Source organism: Coregonus clupeaformis, chromosome 16 (genome assembly GCF_020615455.1).
Source record: "Coregonus clupeaformis isolate EN_2021a chromosome 16, ASM2061545v1, whole genome shotgun sequence".
NCBI lineage: Eukaryota > Metazoa > Chordata > Actinopteri > Salmoniformes > Salmonidae > Coregonus > Coregonus clupeaformis.
Genome location: NC_059207.1, coordinates 32,190,498 through 32,216,071, shown reverse-complemented (window position 1 = coordinate 32,216,071; position 25,574 = coordinate 32,190,498). Strand labels below are relative to the sequence as shown.

The 25,574-nt window shown below is 42.0% G+C and overlaps 2 protein-coding genes across 5 annotated transcripts in view; one reads left to right on the top strand and one right to left on the bottom strand.

The window, feature by feature from the left end:
* Positions 1–25,574, top strand: part of LOC121584885 (ankyrin-1) — a 167,830-nt gene that overhangs the window by 55,554 nt on the left and 86,702 nt on the right. The window lies entirely within an intron of this gene.
* Positions 357–7,908, bottom strand: LOC121584888. Its single transcript, XM_041901102.2, has 4 exons — positions 7,603–7,908; positions 4,015–4,192; positions 3,802–3,923; positions 357–3,701 (listed from the first exon to the last, which is right to left on the bottom strand). Exons 1-4 carry the CDS (start codon positions 7,642–7,644, stop codon positions 3,387–3,389), a joined length of 657 nt encoding a protein of 218 aa, XP_041757036.1. The 5' UTR covers positions 7,645–7,908; the 3' UTR covers positions 357–3,386.

The window sequence follows — 25,574 nt, the reverse complement described above, 5'->3', positions numbered from 1 at the left end:
TGGGAGTGTATTTTCAACACATCCAGTGTTTATATAGGGCCACTCAGTGTTAATTTAACACTTTTGGTAGTGTTCATATTGAAACACTGAGTGTTAAAATATAACACTTCATATGTTGTTCAAATGACCCATGGGAGTGTTTTTTCAGCACCCTCAGTATTAAGCAGCAACACCGTTCAGTGTTGAGGATCAACTCTAGAGAATGCATCATGTAGCTGAATTGACACCAGGAAGTGCTAAATATTCACACTAGGAAATAACAATGTTTTGTCTGGTTCTCTCCCACTCAAATCAAGCCTGCAAGTTGTAGGTGACTTAAACAGGAGCAATAAAGGATTACTTACAAGAGTAGTGACTCTGCTTTGTTTCATTTATTTAGGCCAAAGTGAAAACAATGCATCACAGGCATATTAAAATGAAAAAAGGTGCATCACAGGCGCATCACAGTGAAAACAGTGCATCACAGGTGCATCAGAATGAAATCAGTGCATCACCGGAGCATCATAATGAAATCAGTGCATCACAGGAGCATCAGAATGAAATCAGTGCATCACAGGAGCATCAGAATGAAATCAGTGCATCACAGGTGCATCAGAATGAAATCAATGCATCACAGGTGCATCAGAATGAAATCAATGCATCACAGGAGCATCAGAATGAAATCAGTGCATCACAGGCGCATCAGAATGAAAACAGTGCATCACAGGTGCATCAGAATGAAATCAGTGCATCACAGGAGCATCAGAATGAAATCAGTGCATCACAGGAGCATCAGAATGAAATCAGTGCATCACAGGTGCATCAGAATGAAATCAATGCATCACAGGAGCATCAGTACATGTACTATATGAGAACAATAGTATTTGCAGAGTTGCTATTTAACACAAGTGGAAGTCCACCTAATTTTCTTGACAAAGTTGCCAATAATCTGACTATTACTCAATCATGTCAAACAAAGGAACAACATAAAGGCTCTTATCAGCACCATAAGCACTTTGAAGGACAAAAGGCTTATACAATTTCAGATCATCAACTTTGACAACAACTTTGTCATCAACACCATCAAACACAGTGGATGCATGGTAATGTTCACTGAAATCATCAGTATGCAACTTGTCCAGCAATAGGTATACAATATTGTCAACCACAATGATCTTAGTTATTTTACAAAAGACTGGCATTTCATGCTCCATCTTACTGCAAACTAACAGTCCCTCTCTGTACTCCGTGCCATCCATCGTAACCCAGATGTTAGAGTAAATAGCTTTCTGCATAGTGACCTGAAGTGATACTGCCAACTCCAGTAAAATCACTCAGGGAAAATGCTTTAATCGGTCCATACTCAGTATGTCACATTGGTGATGTCTCCCAGTGATGGCCTATAGCAAATTGGTGTTTTTTGGCAAGGGACTTAGTAATGTTCTTGACGTTTTTTGAGGGTGTTCTTAAAGAGTTTGTGCTTTGCCTCAAACCTCATGCTCCACATATGTAATAAAGGACATATTTATTTATTTATTTACTTATGCATGCTGGGTAATGTATCATAAAGTGATGTTTGGGTATCAAGTTTTTATGTGGGTCCAACTGTTTGAAAAGTGTGTGATGTTAAATTATCAAATGCTTCAGTACACAGTCATGCCCTGGCTAAGAAAAGGGGAAAAAACAATGTTGATTATTTGCAGTAAGATGAGCAGCAAATTCCAGTTCTCATTTCCTGGTGGAACAACATCACCCAAAATCAAGGGAACGTTTCTCCCAAGACACAGAGTTTGAATATAATTAAGTGCTATGCTATTTCCACTGTTCTCTAGGTTGACTTTAGTTGTACGGTTTTTGCGCTCCAAGTACCCATAGTCGAACGAGTAGATTCTAGAGAGAATCGCACGTTTCGAAATAAAATTATCTGAGACATATTTAAACAACAATTTTAACTCAAACTGAGCCACCCCTTCAAGAATGTCATGCATTATGTCCACAGAATAATTACTACAAACATGGAAGTGCTGCAAACTGTTTAGTTTAGAATTTTTCTTTACACCATACACAGATGGGAGCTGCGGGTCTGATTGAAACTGATTCAAATGCATTTCAAATTGGTCTTTACCGCGCAAGACAATCTTAGGGTCATCCTCACTGTAAACTGTCTGAGCATTATACTTTTCTATCAAATAGAGCCGGCAAAAGTAATGACCACTGAAGGACTGCATGTATCCCCAAATTGTCTCCAGTTATTTGGCAGATAGTGCCATAAACTTTATCAGTTGAAAAAGGCAAATTTACACCATCACTCTCCAGTTTTTTTTACATCCTTAACCAAGGGCTCTAGAATGGCATCAAAGCCATATTTCTTTAGATCTTGATAATTAAATAATGACACTAAATGAATATTCATCACAGCAGAAACTTGGATGGCAGATTCCCGACGACAAAATAAATGGCTCCTATCTTGTGAACACCACGCTTGGATCCAAGCGGGTTGGCAGTTTCGAAGCCATCATAGTACAATTGGATCTGTAAAGCATTTCTATGTTTTGAGAACAAGGGATGAGTCTTAAAGTAACTTCCATCACAAAAGTCTTCATAAGTGTCTTCCACAGATGTATCCCTAGGTGCATTTTCCAATAACTTACAGATTTCAGAATTGCAACACACAAACATCAATGTTTCCAGTATAGGAATATATACAAAAGTGTCTTTCACTGGGACTTGATCATACATGCCTGTTTGTTTATTTCACCTGCTATCATATCTAATTCCCAACACTACTTCTACTGGCTTCACAACATCCCATTTTTGGTTGAAGTACTTTGTTCTCTTGGTTTCTGTGTTAAAACTGGCAAATGGGTTTTCAAAGTTCTCAAAACAATCCTTTACAGCAGATGTAGAGGGGTTATCCATAGGCTTAACTGACAGAACATCTTGTTTAATTTGGGAGTGCAGCCCTGTAGTTAGCTCTTCTGAATCACACACTACTGTTGACACCACTATTTGCAACACCACTAGCTTGCAACTTGGCAATGATGGAGGCACACATATCTTTAGCAAGACTCTGTCCATTCTTCTCAAAACAATCACTTTGAGTGTTATCATGTGGGACACCAATGTCGCCACCCATTTGTGGAGCTTCTGACTGGACAGGAGAATCAGCAACATGAGAGGGCCCTTCTAAGCTTAATGCATCAACTACTTGACCAATATCCTTATGAATACTATTCAAATGTTTTCTGAAACCTGAGTATGTTGAAAACTGCCGTCTACACCTATCTTGAGCACAGAACTTTTCTAAACTTGGTGGAGGGATAGAAGCTATGCTCAATTCTCAAATGAGATATCAATGACTGGCTGTTCTGTGCAACGCTTGACAACAAAAGCACCGTAACATACATTTAGTTAATACGTTTTGTCCTCAACTCTATCACGCCAGGGGCCTCTCTTGTTTTGTCTACATCAATGTTGTAGATGGTTGTCTGCACAAATGTGTAGAAGTTGACAAGAGCATCATCATACGACAGGTTAAAGACAAAGTGGGCTTTGAACAGTTCATCAAATGCACACAGACCACTAGTTGCCTGGCAGGGAACAAGCCTCTTGTCCGCCACGATGTAGTAGTTGTCAATCTTGCTCTGTCTTCTTCCGACGGCAAGGAGGTATGGCTGTCGACCATGGCTCCCATCAAGATGGTCTTCAATGCTGCAGCATGACTGCAACACAAAGGGTATTTTTAAGTCACTCTCCACATGTTAAGACAATGAAGAGACAACCCAAAAAAGAAATTACACAACAATTACTGTATCATCTTACCTTATGAAAGTGCACTAGTCTGCCGACAGCATCACTGGCACTGATCTTGGTCCTCTTCCCTCCTGCTGGTGGTGGGAGGAGATGAAGCAGCAGCAGCAGGGAGGACATATCATTGTCCCAGTCTGAGGGCAAGAAACGGCAAACACCCCAAATCACATAAAACAATATCGCTCAGTTTGAAACATTGCACTACCCACGAGAGAATCCACTTACTGGTTTCGCTATCATTCTCTGGCAGTTTTTCTGCAGACTTCAGGAGGCGACGCAAATCGGTGTTCGTAGTCAGGGATTTTGCCAGTTTGATGACTTTAGGCTTCAATACAGTGTCCCACTTTTCAAGGAGCTTAGAGGATGTTTCATCGTCGAACATCAGCAAAAAGTCCTGATTCACCTAAAACAAAGTGGATCAACTCAACTTCATGACAAACACAAAATCATGTTCTTAATCAGACAAATAGCCTGTAGTTCTGATTCCAAGACATACTACATACTACAGTGGCTTGCGAAATTATTCACCCCCATTAGGCATTTTTCCTATTTTGTTGCCTTACAACCTGGAATTAAAATTGATTTTTGGGGGGTTTGTATCATTTGATTTACACAAAATGCCTACCACTTTGAAGATGCAGAATATGTTTTATTGTGAAACAAACAAGAAATAAGACAAAAAAAACTTGAGCGTGCATAATTATTCACCCCCCCAAATTCAATACTTTGTAGAGCCATCTTTTGCAGCAATTACAGCTGCAAGTATCTTGGGGTATGTCTCTATAAGCTTGGCACATCTAGCCACTGGGATTTTTGCCCATTCTTCAAGGCAAAACTGCTCCAGCTCCTTCAAGTTGGATGGGTTCTGCTGGTGTACAGCAATCTTTAAGTCATACCACAGATTCTCAATTGGATTGAGGTCTGGGCTTTGACTAGGCCATTCCAAGACGTTTAAATGTTTCTCCTTAAACCACTCAAGTGTTGCTTTAGCAGTATGCTTAGGGTCATTGTCCTGCTGGAAGGTGAACCTCTGTCCCAGTCTCAAATCTCTGGAAGACTGAAACAGGTTTCCCTCAAGAATTTCCCTGTATTTAGCGCCATCCATCATTCCTTCAATTCTGACCAGTTTCCCAGTCCCTGCCGATGAAAAACATCCCCACAGCATGATGCTGCCACCACCATGCTTCACTGTGGGGATGGTGTTCTCGGGGTGATGAGAGGTGTTGGGTTTGCGCCAGACATAGCATTTTCCTTGATGGCCAAAAAGCTCAATTTTAGTCTCATCTGACCAGAGTACCTTCTTCCATATGTTTGGGGAGTCTCCCACATGCCTTTTGGCGAACACCAAAATGGCTTTTTTCTGGCCACTCTTCCATAAAGCCCAGCTCTGTGGAGTGTACAGCTTAAAGTGGTCCTATGGACAGATACTCCAATCTCCGCTGTGGAGCTTTGCAGCTCCTTCAGGGTTATCTTTGGTCTCTTTGTTGCCTCTCTGATTAAAGTTTACATACACTTAGGTTGGAGTCATTAAAACTAGTTTTTCAACCACTCCACAAATGTCTTGTTAACAAACTATCGTTTTGGCAAGTAGGTTAGGACATCTACTTTGTGCATGACACATTTTTCCAACAATTGTTTACAGACAGATTATTTCACTCATAATTCACTGTGTCACAATTCCAGTGGGTCAGAAGTTTACATACACTAAGTTGACTGTGCCTTTAAATTCCAGAAAATGATGTAATGTCTTTAGAAGCTTCTGATAGGCTAATTGACATCATTTGAGTCAATTGGAGGTGTCCCTGTGGATGTATTTCAAGGCCTACATTCAAACTCAGTGTCTCTTTGCTTGACATCATGGGAAAATCAAAAGAAATCAGCCAAGACCTCTGAAAACAAATTGTCGACCTCCACAAGTGTGGTTCATCCTTCGGAGCAATTTCCAAATGCCTGAAGGTACCACGTTCATCTGTACAAACAATAGTACGCAAGTATAAACACCATGGGACCACGCAGCCATCATACCGCTCAGGAAGGAGACGCGTTCTGTCTCCTAGAGATGAACGTACTTTGGTGCGAAAAGTGCAAATCAATCCCAGAACAACAGCAAAGGACCTTGTGAAGATGCTGGAGGAAACAGGTTCAAAAGTATCTATATCCACAGTAAAACGAGTCCTATATCGACATAACCTGAAAGGCCGCTCAGCAAGGAAGAAGCCACTGCTCCAAAACCGCCATAAAAAAAGCCAGACTACGGTTTGCAAATGCACATGGGGACAAAGATCGTACTTTTTGGAGAGATGTCCTCTGGTCTGATGAAATAAAAATAGAACTGTTTGGCCATAATGACCATCGTTATGTTTGGCGGAAAAAAGGGGTAGCTTGCAAGCCGAAGAACACCATCCCAACCGTGAAGCACGGGGGTGGCAGCATCATGCTGTGGGGGTGCTTTGCTGCAGGAGGGACTGGTGCACTTCACAAAATAGATGGCATCATGAGGAAGGAAAATTATGTGGCTATATTGAAGCAACATCTCAATACATCAGTCAGGAAGTTAAGGCTTGGTTGCAAATGGGTCTTCCAAATGGACAATGACCCCAAGCATACTTCCGAAGTTGTGGCAAAATGGCTTAAGGACAACAAAGTCAAGGTATTGGAGTGGCCATCACAAAGCCTATAGAAAATGTGTGGGCAGAACTGAAAAAGCGTGTACGAACAAGGAGGCCTACAAACCTGACTCAGTTATACCAGCTCTGTCAGGAGGAATGGGCCAAAATTCACCCAACTTATTGTGGGAAGCTTGTGGAAGGCTACCCGAAACGTTTGACCCAAGTTAAACAATTTCAAGGCAATGCTACCAAATACTAATTGAGTGTATGTAAACTTCTGACCCACTGGGAACGTGATGAAAGAAATAAAAACTGAAATAAATCATTCTCTCTACTATTATTCGGACATTTCACGTTCTTAAAATAAAGTGGTGATCCTAACTGACCTAAGACATGGCATTTTTACTAGGATTAAATGTCAGGAATTGAGAAAAACTGAGTTTAAATGTATTTGGCTAAGGTGTATATAAACTTCCGACTTCAACTGTAAATACAGTAGGCCTTGAAATACATCCACAGGTACACCTCCAATTGACTCAAATGATGTCAATTAGCCTATCAGAAGCTTCTAAAGCCATGACATGATTTTCTGGAATTTTCCAAGCTGTTTAAAGTCACAGTCAACTTAGTGTATGTATACCTCTGACCCACTGGAATTGTGATACAGTGAATTATAAGTTAAATAATCTGTCTGTAAACAATTGTTGGAAAAATTACTTGTGTCATGCACAAAGTAGATGTCCTAACCGACTTGCCAAAACTATAGTTTGTTAACAAGAGATGTATGGAGTGGTTGAAAAACGAGTTTTAATGACTCCAACCTAAGTGTATGTAAACTTCAGACTTCAACTGTATACTGAGATTATGTGACAGATCATGTGACACTTAGATTGCACACAGGTGGACTTTATTTAACTAATTACGTGACTTCTGGAGGTAATTGGTTGCACCAGATCTTATTTAGGGGCTTCATGGCAAAGGGGGTGAATACATATGCACGCACTACTTTTCCGTTATTTATTTTTTAGAATTCTTTGAAAAAAGTTATTTTGTTCATTTCACTTCATCAATTTGGACTATTTTGTGTATGTCCATTACATGAAATCCAAATAAAAATCCATTTAAATTACAGGTTGTAATGCAACAAAATAGGAAAAACGCCAAGGGGGATGAATAATTTTGCAAGGCACTGTACATCACTCACCAATCCTTTGATGTCCAGAAACCTGGGAAAGACTGAGGTCATCTGTGCTTCTATAAACTAGCTCCTGGTAATACTGGAACACCTCCTTCATCTTCTGATAGATTAGTTTTTCATCGGCCGAGCGGACAAGGAACGATATGGCCTCCTTGCAAGCATCACCAACAAGCTGGTGGTCCAGGTCAGTCTTCCTCCTATGGTTGGGCCTCCCAACTGGGGTGAAATGCTCTTCTTGATGGGTCGACGTGAGGTCTTCCTTGATACCGTCTTCAGGCGATAGTTCTATGATCCTGACACGGGTAAAGGATATCTGAAGTGTTCCTTAGATGTGGGAAAAGGTGACCAACATGGTATTATTTTTAGACTTGGTTCTATGACTGTTTGATGCCCCTTTCAGTCCACAGAACAAGTGTCAAAATATTAAAACAAGCATGCTCTACCAGCACTTACATAGCCTTTGGCGGAAAAAGGATCTCTCAACGAAGGAAAGAGGGTCACAATTCCAAGAGCATAACGTTCTCTCTGTTGATGAGTGGGAAGCCTCCTGCTCAAAACAGTAAAGCATACACACGCCAAATATGTTTAACCAAAGTTTTGTTGATGAAGGTGCTGTATCTTTCTACAGTCTTATAATGATGCCAAATAGCATTAATGTATAGTTTGATTGTTTTGATCCATTGTCTGTGGCCAGATTGGCTAATGAGAAGCTTACCCATGCATCTCTTTCATGTGGCTGACTAAGATGGCAATTATCTCTCTCCTGGTTCTGTGGTCCAATGTTTTGGTTGTCTGGGACTCTTCTAATACGTCTTGCCCACCAGGTCTACTAGTCAGGGATTTTCAGACCATCTATTAAGACAAGAGAAAAGTTAAACAATTTAGGGTTGGTTTATGCTGTCGGAATCTCCATGAAGAGCAAACACAGAAATGGGATTATCAACATCCAATATCAGTTATCATTATACCTCTTTTGCTGCTGCGGAGTCGATGGACTCATCTCCTAAGGTTGTGTTGGCCTTTTTAGACGGTTTCTGGAGATCTCAGGTCTAAATCACTTGAGGAGAGGGATAATGTGTCTGTGCACGAACTAGGTGTCGAACAGCCTGCAGGAGAAAAGTCTGAGCAAAAAACAATGGATCAAAGCAATCAATCTATACATTCATGTTATTTGATATAATTACATGAGACTGTAGAAATATATCTTCATCAAGATCTTCGATTGTGAGGCACAGGTCTGGATTGGCCTCAATCAGATCCAGCAGGACATCCTCCTCCACCTCAGTTTGGGAATTATCAAACGTTTGTATTTGTGCTGCAGAGGGCAGTCCTAACCTATTTTGGACTACAAAAAATAGAGACTAATCAGAATACAGGGAGATAAGCCACCTATGGGGCAACATAATGGGTCTGACCCAAATCAAGGGTTCAATTAAGAAAATACATCAGACTGTTCATATATTCACCTTGATTGATGAAATCTCCATAAGAGAACCCAGGCTGCAACTTCATGAACTTCTTGCATTTTTGGTATTGAACCTTCACCAACATGTCACACTGCACTTTACTCATATTTAAGTAAAAATTGGTTGCAAACATTTTATGGTGTAGCTGTACATATAGAAACAATCACACAAAATGCCCCCTTATACCCTCTCCCCTTTGTCTTTCCTGCAGTGGATCAACCATTTGTTCCAAATGCCACTTTAATGATGTAACAGGTGTCTGCCTGCCTGCGGATCAGGGGCTTGGCAAGGCAATATTCCAGTGAAATCAACCAACCAAACTAGCTAGCTATCTAACTAGCTACAAACAGTTACCACCACCACTCAAATCTATAGGAAAGAAACAAGCCATTACATTTGTTTTTATTTCCCCTTTATTTAACCAGGTAAGCCAGTTGAGAACAAGTTCTCATTTACAACTGCGACCTAGCCAAGATGAAGCAAAGCAGTGCGATAAAAACAACAACACAGAGTTACATATGGGGTAAACAAAACATAAAGTCAAAAATACAAAATAAAATATATATACAGTGTGTGCTAATGTAGTAAGTTATGGAGGTAAGGCAATAAATAGGCCATAGTGCGAAATAGTTACAATTTCGTATTAACACTGGAATGATAGATGTGCAAAAGATGATGTGCAAATAGAGATACTGGGGTGCAAATTAGCTAAATAAATAACAATATGGGGATGAGGTAGTTGGGTGGGCTAATTACAGAATGGCTGTGTACAGGTGCAGTGATCGGTAAGCTGCTCTGACAACTGACGCTTAAAGTTAGTGAGGGAGATAAGAGTCTCCAGCTTCAGAGATTTTTGCAGTTCGTTCCAGTCATAGGCAGCAGAGAACTGGAAGGAATGGCGGCCAAAGGAGGTGTTGGCTTTGGGGATGACCAGTGAGATATACAGTGGGGGAAAAAAGTATTTAGTCAGCCACCAATTGTGCAAGTTCTCCCACTTAAAAAGATGAGAGAGGCCTGTAATTTTCATCATAGGTACAAGTCAACTAGGACAGACAAAATGAGGAAAAAAAATCCAGAAAATCACATTGTAGGATTTTTAATGAATTTATTTGCAAATTATGGTGGAAAATAAGTATTTGGTCAATAACAAAAGTTTCTCAATACTTTGTTATATACCCTTTGTTGGCAATGACACAGGTCAAACGTTTTCTGTAAGTCTTCACAAGGTTGTCACACACTGTTGCTGGTATTTTGGCCCATTCCTCCATGCAGATCTCCTCTAGAGCAGTGATGTTTTGGGGCTGTCGCTGGGCAACACAGACTTTCAACTCCCCTCCAAAGATTTTATATGGGGTTGAGATCTGGAGACTGGCTAGGCCACTCCAGGACCTTGAAATGCTTCGTACGAAGCCACTCCTTCGTTGCCCGGGCGGTGTGTTTGGGATCATTGTCATGCTGAAAGACCCAGCCACGTTTCATCTTCAATGCCCTTGCTGACGGAAGGAGGTTTTCACTCAAAATCTCACGATACATGGCCCCATTCATTCTTTCCTTTACACGGATCAGTCGTCCTGGTCCCTTTGCAGAAAAAACAGCCCCAAAGCATGATGTTTCCACCCCCATGCTTCACAGTACGTATGGTGTTCTTTGGATGCAACTCAGCATTCTTTGTCCTCCAAACACGACGAGTTGAGTTTTTACCAAAAAGTTATATTTTGGTTTCATATGACATTCTCCCAATCCTCTTCTGGATCATCCAAATGCACTCTAGCAAACTTCAGACGGGCCTGGACATGTACTGGCTTAAGCAGGGGGACACGTCTTGCACTGCAGGATTTGAGTCCCTGGCGGCGTAGTGTGTTACTGATGGTAGGCTTTGTTACTTTGGTCCCAGCTCTCTGCAGGTCATTCACTAGGTCCCCCCGTGTGGTTCTGGGATTTTTGCTCACCGTTCTTGTGGTCATTTTGACCCCACGGGGTGAGATCTTGCGTGGAGCCCCAGATCGAGGGAGATTATCAGTGGTCTTGTATGTCTTCCATTTCCTAATAATTGCTCCCACAGTTGATTTCTTCAAACCAAGCTGCTTACCTATTGCAGATTCAGTCTTCCCAGCCTGGTGCAGGTCTACAATTTTGTTTCTGGTGTCCTTTGACAGCTCTTTGGTCTTGGCCATAGTGGAGTTTGGAGTGTGACTGTTTGAGGTTGTGAACAGGTGTATTTTATACTGATAACAAGTTCAAACAGGTGCCATTAATACAGGTAACAAGTGGAGGACAGAGGAGCCTCTTAAAGAAGAACTTACAGGTCTGTGAGAGCCAGAAATCTTGCTTGTTTGTAGGTGACCAAATACTTATTTTCCACCATAATTTGCAAATAAATTCATAAAAAATCCTACAATGTGATTTTCTGGATTTTTTTCTCAATTTGTCTGTCATAGTTGACGTGTACCTATGATGAAAATTACAGGCCTCTCTCATCTTTTTAAGTGGGAGAACTTGCACAATTGGTGGCTGACTAAATACTTTTTTTCCCCACTGTATGTTGTGAAATTGTTAGATATTACTTGTTAGATATTACTGCACTGTTGGAGCTAGAAGCACAAGCATTTCGCTACACCCGCAATAAGATCTGCTAAACACATATATGTGACCAATTGTCAAGGCTGAGGTGTATGATGTGTGGAAGTCAGGCGCAGGACACAGAAGCTTAGTCCAACAAAGTTTATTGTGAAAAAACCACCAGGCAAGGATACAGTAAACGGCCTCAACAAAACCGAGGCGAGCAATACGCATGGGCAAGTTGCAGCAGAGGGTGCAGAGCTGGTGGCCGGGGTAGTGGTAGCCAGGTGGAAAGCATGGCCAGCCGTAGCAAAATGCTTGTTGAAATTCTCGATTATTGTAGATTTATCGGTGGTGACAGTGTTTCCTAGCCTTAGTGCAGTGGGCAGTTGGGAGGAGGTGCTCTTATTCTCCATGGACTTTACAGTGTCCCGAAACTTTTTGGAGTTAGTGCTACAGGATGCAAATTTCTGTTTGAAAAAGCTAGCCTTTGCTTTCCTAACTGATTGTGTATATTGGTTCCTGACTTCCCTGAAAAGCTGCATATCGCGGGGGCTGTTCGATGCGAATGCAGTACGCCACAGGATGTTTTTGTGCTGGTCAAGGGCAGTCAAGTCTGAGGAGATCCAGGGGCTATATCTGTTCTTAGTTCAGTTTTTTTTTAATGGGGCATGCTTATTTAAGATTGAGAGGAAAGCACTTTTAAAGAACAACCAGGCATCCTCTACTGACGGAATGAGGTCAATGTCCATCCAGGATATCCGGGCCAGGTCAATTAGAAAGGCCTGCTCGCTAAAGTGTTTTAGGGAGCGTTTGACCGCGGACCCATTACGGACGCAGGCAATAAGGCAGTGATCGCTGAGATCATGGTTGAAGACAGCGGAGGTGTATTTAGAGGGTACATTTGTCAGGATGATATCTATGAGGGTGCCCGTGTTTACAGATTTATGGTTGTACCTGGTAGGTTCGTTGATAATTTGTGTGAGATTGAGGGCATCTAGTTTAGATTGTAGGTTGGCCGGGGTGTTAAGCATATCCCAGTTTAGGTCACCAAGCAGTACGAACTCTGAGGATAGATGGGGGGCAATCAGTTCACATATGGTGTCCAGGGCACAGCTCGGGGCTGAGGGGGGTCTGTAGCAAGCGGCAACAGTGAGAGACTTATTTCTGGAAAGGTGGATTTTTAGAAGTAGAAGCTCAAACTGATTTCTGGGGGTTGTAGAATAGATTCAGGGCATTATGTACAGACAAGGATATGGAAGGAAATGAGTACAGTGGAGGTAAACCTAAGCGTTGGGTAACGATGAAAGAGATAGCATCACTGGAGGCACTGATTGAGTCGGTCTCCGCGTGTATGGGGGGTGGGACAAAGGAGCTATCTAAGGCAGGTTGAGCTGGGCTGGGGGATCTACAGTGTAATAAGAAATAACCGAAACAGCAATAAGCAAGGCATATTGACATGGGAGAGAGGCATTGTATTGGCTTGAACACAATGTCTGATCTGTGATTAACAACAAGCACACACCATAGACATGTTAATCTAAATGACAGAGGACAACCCTATGACGTCTGGTCATGTGCACTAACTAGCTAACCTTAGCGCTAAGTTGCAAGAGGTCAGTGTTGTAGCTAGCTATATAGCTAGCTAGCTATCTAACCATTTTTGGCCAGACAAACATTCTTAGTTATATGTGTTTTGAAGAACAAATTAGTAGATATTAGCCATGTTGTTACCTTCACTTCCTGGCTAGCTACATGCTGCACCAAACAAGGCTTAAATTGATCACACTAGGTCACACCCCAATTAACACCATGCACCTGCTGCACCACTAATGTTAGTTGGCCTCATGAACACGCACATGGTTGAAATCACCTAGCGGTACAGCCTAACTCTGATCCTTTTGGATTTCGATTAATTTTCTCAAATTGAATAGTTTGCTAATTTTAGCAAACTAATGAAATTGAGACAAAGTTTCCGCTAACATTTAGCTAGATAGCTAATTAATCTAGCGCTAACGTTAACTAACCACGTTAGCTAGCTAGCAACCTTCGAAATCGAAACTTCGCAGATGTAGCTATATCTACAAACAAAGATCTCGACCATTCACTTAGCCGATATAACAAGTTTGGCCACCAGCTAACTTATAAAAAAATGAACATATTACTTACCTTTCAATGGTGCGCAATTCCAGCTGCTCAGTGCCACCGCCCAACCTCTAGAGTAACTCTCACCTGGGAGTTATATTAGCACAGAGAGTGTAAAAACAACTCTTAAATCAACACCTCTTAACACTAAAAATTTAACACCAAGATATTGAACACTTGTTAACACTGGCCTATTTGCTGTGTATGTACAGACTCAGTGAGCATAGCCTTGCTATTGAGAAAGGTCGCCGTAGGCAGACCTGGCTCTCAAGATGAGGTGGAAACTGACCTGCACTTCCTAACCTCCTGCCAAATGTATGACCATATTAGAGACACATATTTCCCTCAGATTACACAGACCCACAAAGAATTTGAAAAGAAATCCAATTGTGATAAACTCCCATATCTATTGGGTGAAATACCACAGTGTGCCATCACAGCAGCAATATTTGTGACCTGTTGCCACAAGAAAAGGGCAACCAGTGAAGAACAAACACCATTGTAAATACAATTTTATGTTTACTTATTTGTACTTTAACTATTTGCACATCGTTACAATACTGTAAATAGCCATAATATGACAGCTCTGATAAATGACCATTAGGCCCTGTCAGCATGGTAAGCACAGGGCAACACACACCTGTCTAAAGGGCAACCTCATCGCCCTTCTCTCTCTCTGTGTGTGTGTGTGTTCTGCCTTTGCTGTTTTGCCATTGTAATGATGTCATGTCATAGTATTGTACTGTAGAGGTAGAGTTAAGAGATAAGTGGTTTGGGGTCATGAAGTCTACATTCCTTATGTCAAGGTAGATTAGTGATGTTTAGGATAGTGACATGGGGTAAAGAGTGATGAACATCAAAGACTGGGAGTGCCCATGGAGACTTACCAGATGTATGCCAGGAAGAGGGTAATAGAAGGTATATTAGGTAGAGTGTTTCCTTTGTTCAGGTTAGTTAGTAACACATAGGGCAAAGCTCTGGTCATTGTTGTAACGAACCCGGTACCGATCATTAAACATTTGTATTAACTGTCTACAAAGTGTCTAAGTATATCCTTGCATCCTTGATTCTTTGATACCCGAGAAACTCATCATAACAGTCTTTATATACATACTGTGGATCAGTTGTTTTTCTCTCAGATAGGGACTTTGAACTTTATTTTTCAGTTTTGGCTTAGTTATTTAGCTATCTTCACTTTACATTATAACATGTAACATCCATGCAACAATTGGCAGTGTTCACAGATTCGAGATGTTTTGAGGAGTAGTCAGTAGTCAGTAGTCAGTAGTTGTGAGTGATGTTGAAGTGTCAGTGTGTGGAGGGAGAGAGGCCCAGGGTGACTGCTGGTTGGCCCAGTAGGGGCTAGCTCCACTCATTCAGACAAAAGAGAAGGGATGAAAAGCACCATAACGATGCCCAGAGAGAAAGAAAAGGCATGCCTCTTTCCATTTCTCTGAGCGAGAAGAATGGAGCAACATAAAAGAGAGAGAGAAAGAAAGAAAGATGAAAATAAGCCTCTCAAATCCGGGTTTTTGGCTAGGCTGTCTCTTTGGGTTTATTTTTTTCATGCGTGTTTTATTATGCTAATGAAATGGCGGATAAAAATAGTCTGGAATGGAAGAGTTCCCACTTTCAATGGAGGGAAGGAGGGGGTGCCTCTAAATGTCATTGATAAAACATAAACAGATTAGAGAGCTTACTCTCCTTTCTTACATACCCTCCATCTTTCTGTTGTCCTCCTTCTCCTCCCCTCCCTCTCTTCTCTCCTTCATCTCCCGGTCAGACCTTCTCTTCTTTACTGGTCCCATGGGATTACATGAGAAAACATGTAAATATTTCTACTCAGTACAATAATACAGCTGCAGTATACAGACCTGTGTTCAAATACTATTTAGGGCATTTCAATTACTTTCAAAGACATTTAGAAGTAAGTATTTTGATATGTTTTATTTGAAAAGACAAGAAAGGGAATATTGGAATGAATTTGGAAAAACACTCAATTACTCAAATACACTGACTCAAATACACTCCCATGCATTTAACCCAGATATTTGAAATAAGTATTTGAAAGTACTTTCAAATAGTAGGCTATTTATAGGAAATTATTAGAAAATGCTTTCAAATACTTCCAATAGAAGATTCGGGCCACATTATATGAAAATACTCAAATACACAGAAAATTAGTAGAGCAAATACTCAAATACACATGTATTTTAACCCAGGTTTGACAATATATTCACTCTGGCCATTTGCAAGCTGTTTTTTTTTTCATCGTATATATGATCCTTTCACAAGGATCATTAGGCTAAGTGCTCAAGGCAGTCACAGCACAACCACAACAGAAAAAAAAAAAAAAAAGCAATAAACAAAGCAGCTTGAAAACATGCCAGTAACTAATTCAGAATCATATAACCCACTGGGCACACACTGGTTGAATCAGCGTTGTTTCCACATCATTTCAACGAAATTACTTTGAACCAACGTGGAATTGACATCTGTGCCCAGTGGGAAGCTTCAATCTAAGCTGCCCTCTCTTCTGTCTCTCATTGACTCAAAGTTTAAAGCCAGTTAGATGTGAAAGTTACCAACCAGAGGGCAACAGGAGAGGATCCGTGTTGTAGTGTGTGCAAAGCATAGAAAATGGGATTTGATGTAGCTCTTTTGAGTGTTTGCAGTATAGTAATGTCATAGCATCACCCAATGCTTATTCATACCCCAGGCATTTAAAAGATCCTTTGATAAAACAGACTCTTCCTTCACTCACCACTCCCCCTCCTCTGTCTCCCTGGAGCCGAATTGCCTAAGAGAGAAGGAACAGAAAAAAAGAGAGACAAAACAACAAACAAAAACGGGTTACAACTCCTGCAGCTCTCTGGAACCCTTTTTTCTAAGAGTGTACTTTATCACTGACCTCAACCCAGAGTCTCTGAGCGTTGACACTCAGCCTACTGACAACCCTATCAGATCACAGCAAAATCACAGCCTACTTTAACAGAGAAATACTCAATCATGAGGCATCAAAGCCGAACAAACTGCATACTACATTGAACAAAAATATAAACGCAACATGCAACAACTTCAAAGATTTTACTGAGTTACAGTTCATATAATGAAATCAGTCAAGTGAAATGAATTCATTAGGCCCTAATCTATGAATTTCACATGACTGGAAATGCAGATATGCATCTGTTGGTCACAGATATCTTTTTTTTTAAAGGTAGGGGCGTGATCAGAAAACCAATCAGTATCTGGAATGACCACCATTTGCCTCTCATTCTTGATCAGGCTGTTGATTGTGGCCTGTGGAATGTTGTCCCCACCTCTTCAATGGCTGTGAGAAGTTGCTGGATATTGGCAGGAACTGGAACACGCTGTTGTACTCGTCGATCCAGAGCATCCCAAACATGCTCAATGGGTGACATGTCTGGTGAGTATGCAGGCCATGGAAGAACTGGGAAATGTTCAGCTTCCAGGAATTGTGTACAGATCCTTGTGACATGGGGCCATGCATTATCATGCTGAAACATGAGGTGATGGCGGCAGATGAATGGCACGACAATGAGCCTCAGGATATCGTAACTGTATCTCTGTGCATTCAAATTGCCATCGATAAAATGCAATTGTGTTCATTGGCCATACCTTATGCATACCATAACCCCACTGCCATGATGGGGCAGTCTGTTCACAACATTGACATCAGCAAACCACTCGCCCACACGATGCCATACACGCTTTCTGCCGTCTGCCCAGTTCAATCGAAACTGGGATTCATCCGTGAAGAGCACACTTCTCCAGCGAGCTAGTGGCCATCGAAGGTGATCATTTGCCCACTGAAGTCAGTTACGACGCCGAACTGCAGTCAGGTCAAGACCCTGGTGAGGACGACGAGCACGGAAATAAGCTTCCCTGAGACGGTTTCTTACTGTTTGTACAGAAATTCTTCGGTTGTGCAAACCCACAGTTTCATCAGCTGTCTGGGTGGCTGGTCTCAGACGGTCCCGCAGGTGAAGAAGCCAGATGTGGAGATCCTGGGCTGGCGTGGTGGAGATCCTGGGCTGGCGTGGTTACATGTGGTCTGCGGTTGTGAGGCCTGTTGGATGTACTGACAAATTCTTGAAAATTACGTTGGAGGCGGCTTATGGTAGAGAAATGAACATTACATTTTCTGGCAACAGCTCTGGTGGACATTCCTGCAGTCAGCATGCCAATTGCATGCTCACTCAAAACTTGAGACATCTGTGTCATTGTGTTGTGTGACAAAACTGCACATTTTAGAATGGCCTTTTATTGTCCCCAGCACAAGGTGCACCTGTGTAATGATCATGCTGTTTAATCAGCTCTTGATATACCACACCTGTCAGGTGGATGGATTATCTTGGCAAAGGAGAAATGCTAACAAAAAAAATCTAATCAAATTGTATTTGTCACCTGCGCCGAATACAACAGGTGTAGACCTTACAGTGAAATGTTTACTTACATGCCCTTAACCAACAAATCAGTTTTAAGAAAGAATACCAAAAAAATCACACAAAAAAATACAATATAAAAAAATACGAAATAAAAGTAACAAATCATTAAAGCGCAGCAGTAAAAATAACAATAGCGAGGCTATATACAGGGGGCACCGGTTAGTCTAGGTAATTGAGGTAATATGTACATGTAGGTAGAGTTCTTAAAGTGACTATGCATAGATAATAAACAGAGAGTAGCAGCAGCGTAAAGGGGGGGGTGGCAATGCAGATAGTCTGGGTAGCCATTTGAATAGATGTATGGCTTGGGGATAGAAGCTGTTTAGAAGCCTCTTGGACCTAGACTTGGTGCTCCGGTACCGCTTGCCGTGCGGTAGCAGAGAGAACAGTCTATCACTAGGGTGGCTGGAGTCTTGTTTAGGGCCTTCCTCTGACATCGCCTGGTATAGAGGTCCTGGATGGCAGGAAGCTTGGCCCCAGTGATGTACTGGGCCGTACGCACTACCCTTTGTAGTGCCTTGCGGTCGGAGGCCGAGCAGTTGTCATACCAGTCATTCAAAGCACTTCATGGCTACATACGTGAGTGCTACGGGTCGGTAGTCATTTAGGCAGGTTACCTCAGTGTTCTTGGGCACAGGGACTATGGTGCTTGAAACATGTTGGTATTACAGACTCAGACAGGGAGAGGTTGAAAATGTCAGTGAAGACACTTGCCAGTTGGTCAGCGCATGCTCGGAGTACACATCCTGGTAATCCGTCTGTCCCTGCGGCCTTGTGAATGTTGACCTGTTTAAAGGTCTTACTCACATCGGCTACGGAGAGCGTGATCATACAGTCGTCCGGAACAGCTGATGCTCTCATGCATGTTTCAGTGTTACTTGCCTCAAAGCGAGCATAGAAGTAATTTAGCTCATCTGGTAGGCTCGTGTCACTAGGCAACTCGCGGCTGTGCTTCCCTTTGTAGTCTGTAATAGTTTGCAAGCCCTGCCACATCCGACGAGCATCGGAGCCAGTGTAGTACGATTCGATCTTAGTCCTGTATTGACGCTTTGCATGTTTGATGGTTTGGCGGAGGGTATAGCGGGATTTCTTATAAGCTTCTGGGTTAGAGTCCCTCTCCTTGAAAGCGGCAGCTCTACCCTTTAGCTCAGTGCGGATGTTGCTTGTAATCCATGGCTTCTGGTTGGGGTATGTACGTACAGTCACTGTGGGGACGACGTCATCAATGCACTTATTGATGAAGCCAGTGACTGGTGTGGTGTACTCCTCAATGCCATCGGAAGAATCCCGGAACATATTCCAGTCTATGCTAGCAAAACAGTCCTGTAGCTTAGCATCTGCTTCATCTGACCACTTTTTTATTGACCCGAGTCACTGGTGCATCCTGCTTTAGTTTTTGCTTGTAAGCAGGAATCAGGAGGATATAATTATGGTCAGATTTGCCAAATGGAGGGCGAGGGAGAGCTTTGTACACGTCTCTGTGAGTGGTGTAAAGGTGTTCTAGAGTTTTTTCCCCTCTGGTTGCACATTTAACATGCTGGTAGAACATTTATGGGATATTTTACTTCAGCTCATGAAACATGGGACCAACACTTTACATGTTGCGTTCATATTTTTGTTCAGTATATTAAGACATTCTATAGATGGAAGGAAAGTAGTTTAGAAACCTACTAGAAAACAATTAGCCAACAACAAATTCAATCCCTTTTAGACAACTTCCTGGACAAAACGTTTCACTGCAATAGCTTTGCTATCGAGAGAGGCCACCATAGGCAGACCTGGCTTTCAAGGGAAGACAGGCTATGTGCCCACTGCCCACAAAATGAGGTGGAAACCGAGCTGCACTTCCTAACCTCCTGCCAAATGTATGACCATATTAGAGACACATGTTTCCTTCAGATTACACAGAACCACAAAGAATTTGAAAACAAATCCAAACTCTCATATCTATTAGGTGAAATACCACAGTGTGCCACCACAGCAGCAAGATTTGTGACCTGTGCCACAAGAAAAGGGCAACCAGTGGAGCACAAACACCATTGTAAATACAACCTATCTTTATCTGTTAATGTATTAATCCTTTCAAACTTCAACTATTTGCACATTGTTATAACACTGTACATAGCCAATAATATAAATGTCTATATTCTTTTAAAACTTTTGTGTGTAATGTTTACTGTTATTTCTGATTGTTTATTTCCCTTTTGTTTATTGTCTATTCCACTTGCTTTGGCAATGTAAACATATGTTTCCCATGCCAATAAAGCCCCTTGAATTGAATTGAATAGAATAGAAAGAGAAAGAGAGAGAGGTTTTTGAGTGCAATGTTTATTGTTAATTTCTAATAGTTTTTTGTTGATGTTGTTAAATTGGTTTCTTCTCACTTTTGTTTATTTTACTTGTTTATTTCATGTGTTTCCCATGCCAATAAGGGGGGGGGGGGGTCATAAGTAGAGCACTATATAGGGAATAGGGTGCCATTTGGGACGTAGTCTCACCGTCATCACTAGCTCTCCTCTCATACACAACTGGTGCAGAGTGAAGAAACCACCAGCCATACAGTATTAGTGTCACAGTGAATCATCACTTTGTTCCATGTTAATCCAAAAACAGACATTTATTTTTCTCTGTGGCTGCTTGATACATCTGTATCCTATCCTATCTTGCTCTCTTTCTCTCCTCTTTCCCTGTCATCCTCATCAAGGACCACTGCTACAGTACGCCTGGCTCCAACCCTATCAATCCTGTAAAGTATACTAATAATGGACCCTTACTAAATTATTCACATATTGCTAAAAACTAGGAACTCTGATCTAAGGGCAGTGCCTGAATGAATGTAAAAATGTAATCACGTAATACTGTAGGTACGCAGTAGACCAATCAAGTAGAGCTTACAGTCACACACATAGCTAAAATCTCCATCTGTCTCAGTCACGCACATAGACATCCATAGTTCAGAATATACCCTAGCTAGGCTATTACGTAACATGATTAGGAATAATAGGGCATTGATTGGTGGACATCAAGAGAATAGTCCTGAATCCATCCTGTCAGTGTAATCTGTAAATGTTTCCACTTGTCCTCTAACTTAACATGGGGCCTGGAAAACACATTACAGCTCAAAGGAGAGTTTCAGCTCCTAGGGAGCAAATTGACAGGTGGGGAAACTGGATCCAACCACATGTCACTGGATGAAAACACTCAAGGTGCCATATTTACTAAGTCTTTACATCTGTACAAAGTTTGCACCTGTAGTAGGGCATTACAATTGCAAACTCTTAGTAAATATGACCCAAAGACTCCTACAGCCCTACAATGATCACTATGAGATTATAACTATACAGCTAATATACTCAATGCATGCTGTAAAATAATGCTGGTCAGTTCCACTGTATGGGTGCATTAAATCCAGACGTGATCCTGATATTGATTTCCTACTTGGCGAGCCCATGGTCTCTGAGTGCATATACTGTAAGCTCACTGATGATTTGTCGGCCCTCAGCAAATCCAAATCAAATGTTATTTTGTCACATACGCCGAATACAACAAGTGTAGACCTTACCGTGAAATGCTTACTTACAAGCCCTTAACCAACAAGGCAGTTCAAGAAATAGAGTTAAGAAAATATTTACTAAATTAACTAAAGTAAAAAAATAAAATAAAATAAAAAGTAACACAATAAAATAACAATAACGAGTCTATACACAGGGGGTACCGGTACCAAGTCAATGTGCGGGGGTACATGTTTGCACTGTTAGTGTATTAAGTGTCACGCCATGATAAGTTCCATCTCTCGTCCTACAGTACCTAGAAACACAAGCACATGACTGTTGCATCTTTTACCAATCGGAGGAACAGCCAACGACACTCCCTATGCTGGGTCTGAGGACTACAATACTTATTACATTCCCTATGCTGGGTCTGAGGACTACAATACTTATTACATTCCCTATGCTGGGTCTGAGGACTACAATACTTATTACATTCTCTATGCTGTGTCTGAGGAGTACAATACTTATTACAGTATAATATTACACTTATTTAGTATACAATACTTATATTAGTGTTGAACTACTTTGTTGAGATAAATTGTCATCTCAGTGGTTTTCAGGCTCTGGACTAGTATGCCTCACAGGACTGTACCAGTGTGCACCACTAGAATGATGTTACATAAGAAATAAGCAGGAGAGATGAAAGTACAGGAGAGGGGAGGAGAGAGGGAGACGAGTACAAATCAGTACAGATGAAAATATGAAAGAAGTGGAGAGGGGTGAAGGAGTTTAGATAAAGACAGATTGAGAGGAAGAGACAGGGTGTGTGTTTGAAGGAGAGAGAGCGATAGAAAGGGTGGAGAGGGAGGGGAAAGAGAGGGAGGGGAAAGAGGGGGGGGGGAGAGAAATGACTCTGCAGATCCCAGGCTGATAAATAATGAATGCGGAGGGAGAGCTGCCAGCTCCACAGGGCAGAGCAGAGAGAGAGCAGAGCAGAGCAGTAGAGTCCTTCATCAGCATAGAGCTGATGAAGGGCAGACGCCGTCTGGAGAGGAGCCAGGTGAGAGAGGGACTGCAGTCACCTCCACCTTTACTATCTCTCTTTCGCTCTCTCTTTCTCTCTCTTAAGGACACACATATGCACATACACGTGCACAGTCACATCCACCTTTGAATTGTCTTTCTGTGTTGTTGATACCCCGTTCCACACAGAAGTGGTCTGTGATCCTGGGGGGCATGTAACCCTGGAACTGCCAGGGGAGCTGTGTGTTTGGAGACTTCAGCCTGGAGGGGAAGACAGTGGCCTTCTGCCCATTCTTTTAGTGTGCCCCTGGAGGCCCTCTGCCCCCTCTGTTAGAAGCCTGTGGATCTCGCTCTTTAAACCAGGCTGATTCACATAACATCATAGAGGAGAGCAGCTCTTTGATCTTCTCTGTGGTTAAGAGGGAGCATCGCCTCTGCTAAACTTCGACTCTCTCTCTCTCTCAACAGAGAATACACAGCAGAATACCTGACCACTGTGACTGGCCCAAAATTAAGACTATGTACAGACTCAGTGAGGATGGCCTTGCTATCGAGAGAGGCTACCATAGGCAGATCTGGCTCTCGAGAAGACAGGCTATGTGCACTTCCTAACCTCCTGCCAAATGTATGACCATGTTAGAGACACATGTTTCCCTCAGATTACACAGACACAAATTAATTTGAAAACAAATCCCATATCTATTAGGTGAAATGCCACAGTGTGCCACCACGGCAGCAAGATTTGTGACCTGTTGCCACAAGAAAAGGGCAACCAGTGGAGCACAAACACCATTGTAAATACAAACTTAGACTGTTTAGTGCCAAAATACATGTAAAAAAACAACAACTAATGTTTCCTGATCTTTCTTATATCTCTCAGATATAGGACAGACACTTCAGAACAAATTTCCTTTAGATTTTGTTGGGGACCATCTGTTGTTCCATGTAGTGAATCTATTATTCAATGCGTTTGTATGGGCTCATAGCAGTAAGGCCCCCAAAATGTTTTCATCATACCATAATTTTTTTTTATACTTCAAGGAATCTTAAAATTCCAAATCAAATAGCTAAATGATCCTTGGTATGACCTTCTTAAAACAATTCCATATACTGTAGCTTAGTAGAACCCCCTGGCTTAAACAGGGTTTAGACTCTTATGGGTTAAGGCAGCCCCCCGTACCTCTCTGATTCAGAAGGGTTGGGTTAAATGCGGAAGACACATTTCGGTTGAACGATTGTTGTTCAACTGACTAGGTTTCTCTCTCTCTCTCTCTCTCTCTCTCTCTCTCTTTCTCTCCCCATGGAATGTTTATTGTAATGAGGGCTTCATGCACTGTGTATCTCAGCTTCTCAGCCTAGTGAAACCAAACCTCACAGCTCAACTGGATTCATTCAGCATTATGCTAATAATGTGAACTCCACTGCAGTTGTTGATATCTCTTTTGAACGGGCTGATATCTGAATGGAACCATGGTTTAGTGTGAGATGTGGTTTTATGAAGGCCCTCTGGACACCTGGCCTTAACACTGATGACATGGCCTTCTAGCTAACGGATGGGGTCTCTGGGTTACAACAGATGTCCAGGCTATCGATTAGTACAGTGTCTGGAGTTCTCATCATCTATCTGTCTCTCTATGGCAATGAGTCTGCCTACCTCCTGGTTCTGTCTGCCTTGTTTTGTTCTGTTTCCTCTGTCTTGCTCGTCCTGTCATTGCTCTACCATTCACTTTTTGTTTAGCTTGGATCACATCACACACACCTTCCCATCCCATCCCTTGATCCTCTCTGCTGCTGCAATAATTGACAGTGTGAAGGATGAGCTGCAAATGAATGTGGAGAGATGACAGAGTTCCAACTGGCCCTGCTCCAACAGTCATCAGAGTGGCATTGTGATTAAAACCCTGTTCAACCCCACTGCCAAGAGGAAGAGAGGGAGGGAGAAAGGGAGAATGCAAGATATGGGGGAAGGAGGGAGGGACGGTGAGAGCGAGAGATTGAGGGAGAGATGAGAGAGAGAGATGGAGGAGGGATGGCGGGAAGGAGATAGTTGAGATGGGAAGAGGGAGGAAAAGAGAGAAGGGAGCTCCTGATCACTTCTGTATGTCCTTATTTGTACAGTATCATTGGTAGGCCTATTGCTTATAAGCCGTGTTTGGGAGAAGCCTAGCAATGATACTTGTAGATGATCTATTTGCACTATATTTTTCAGTAGTCAGTCGGGAGTTAATTTAATTTCCCAATTGCATAGTAAAACACATATTTAACTGAGTTAGTAGCATACGTGCCAAACTACCTGGGGACTATTGAGGGGACTCTTAGAGTCCCTGCTCTAAGTGTTATACTTTTAGCTCCTAATCTGAAGTGTAACCATTCCAGTGTGAAGTGTTTCCTCTGTATCTCTCCTCATGCCTCTGGCTTTCCCAAAGGATTTAGAGTCAATCACCTGTTACTCTTATCAGTACCTCTTCCCCCTCTCCTTCTCCATCACCTAACTTCCCTGCCTCCTTCCCTCTTTCTCCCCCTCCCTCCCTCGCTTCTCTCTCCCTCCTTCCTGCTCTCTCCTTCTTTCCTCTCTCCCTGTCATTACTGCCCGTCAGCTACATTTAACCAATTCCTCCATTAACTAACTGACACACTGTGACTCAACACAAACACTGTAGCAGGACAAGCCTGCGTCTCACTCTCTCACACACACACACACATTCATTTTGGGATTATGTAATCTTACATTTACATTTACATTTTAGTCATTTAGCAGACGCTCTTATCCAGAGCGACTTACAGGAGCAATTAGGGTTAAGTGCCTTGCTCAAGGGCACATTTAC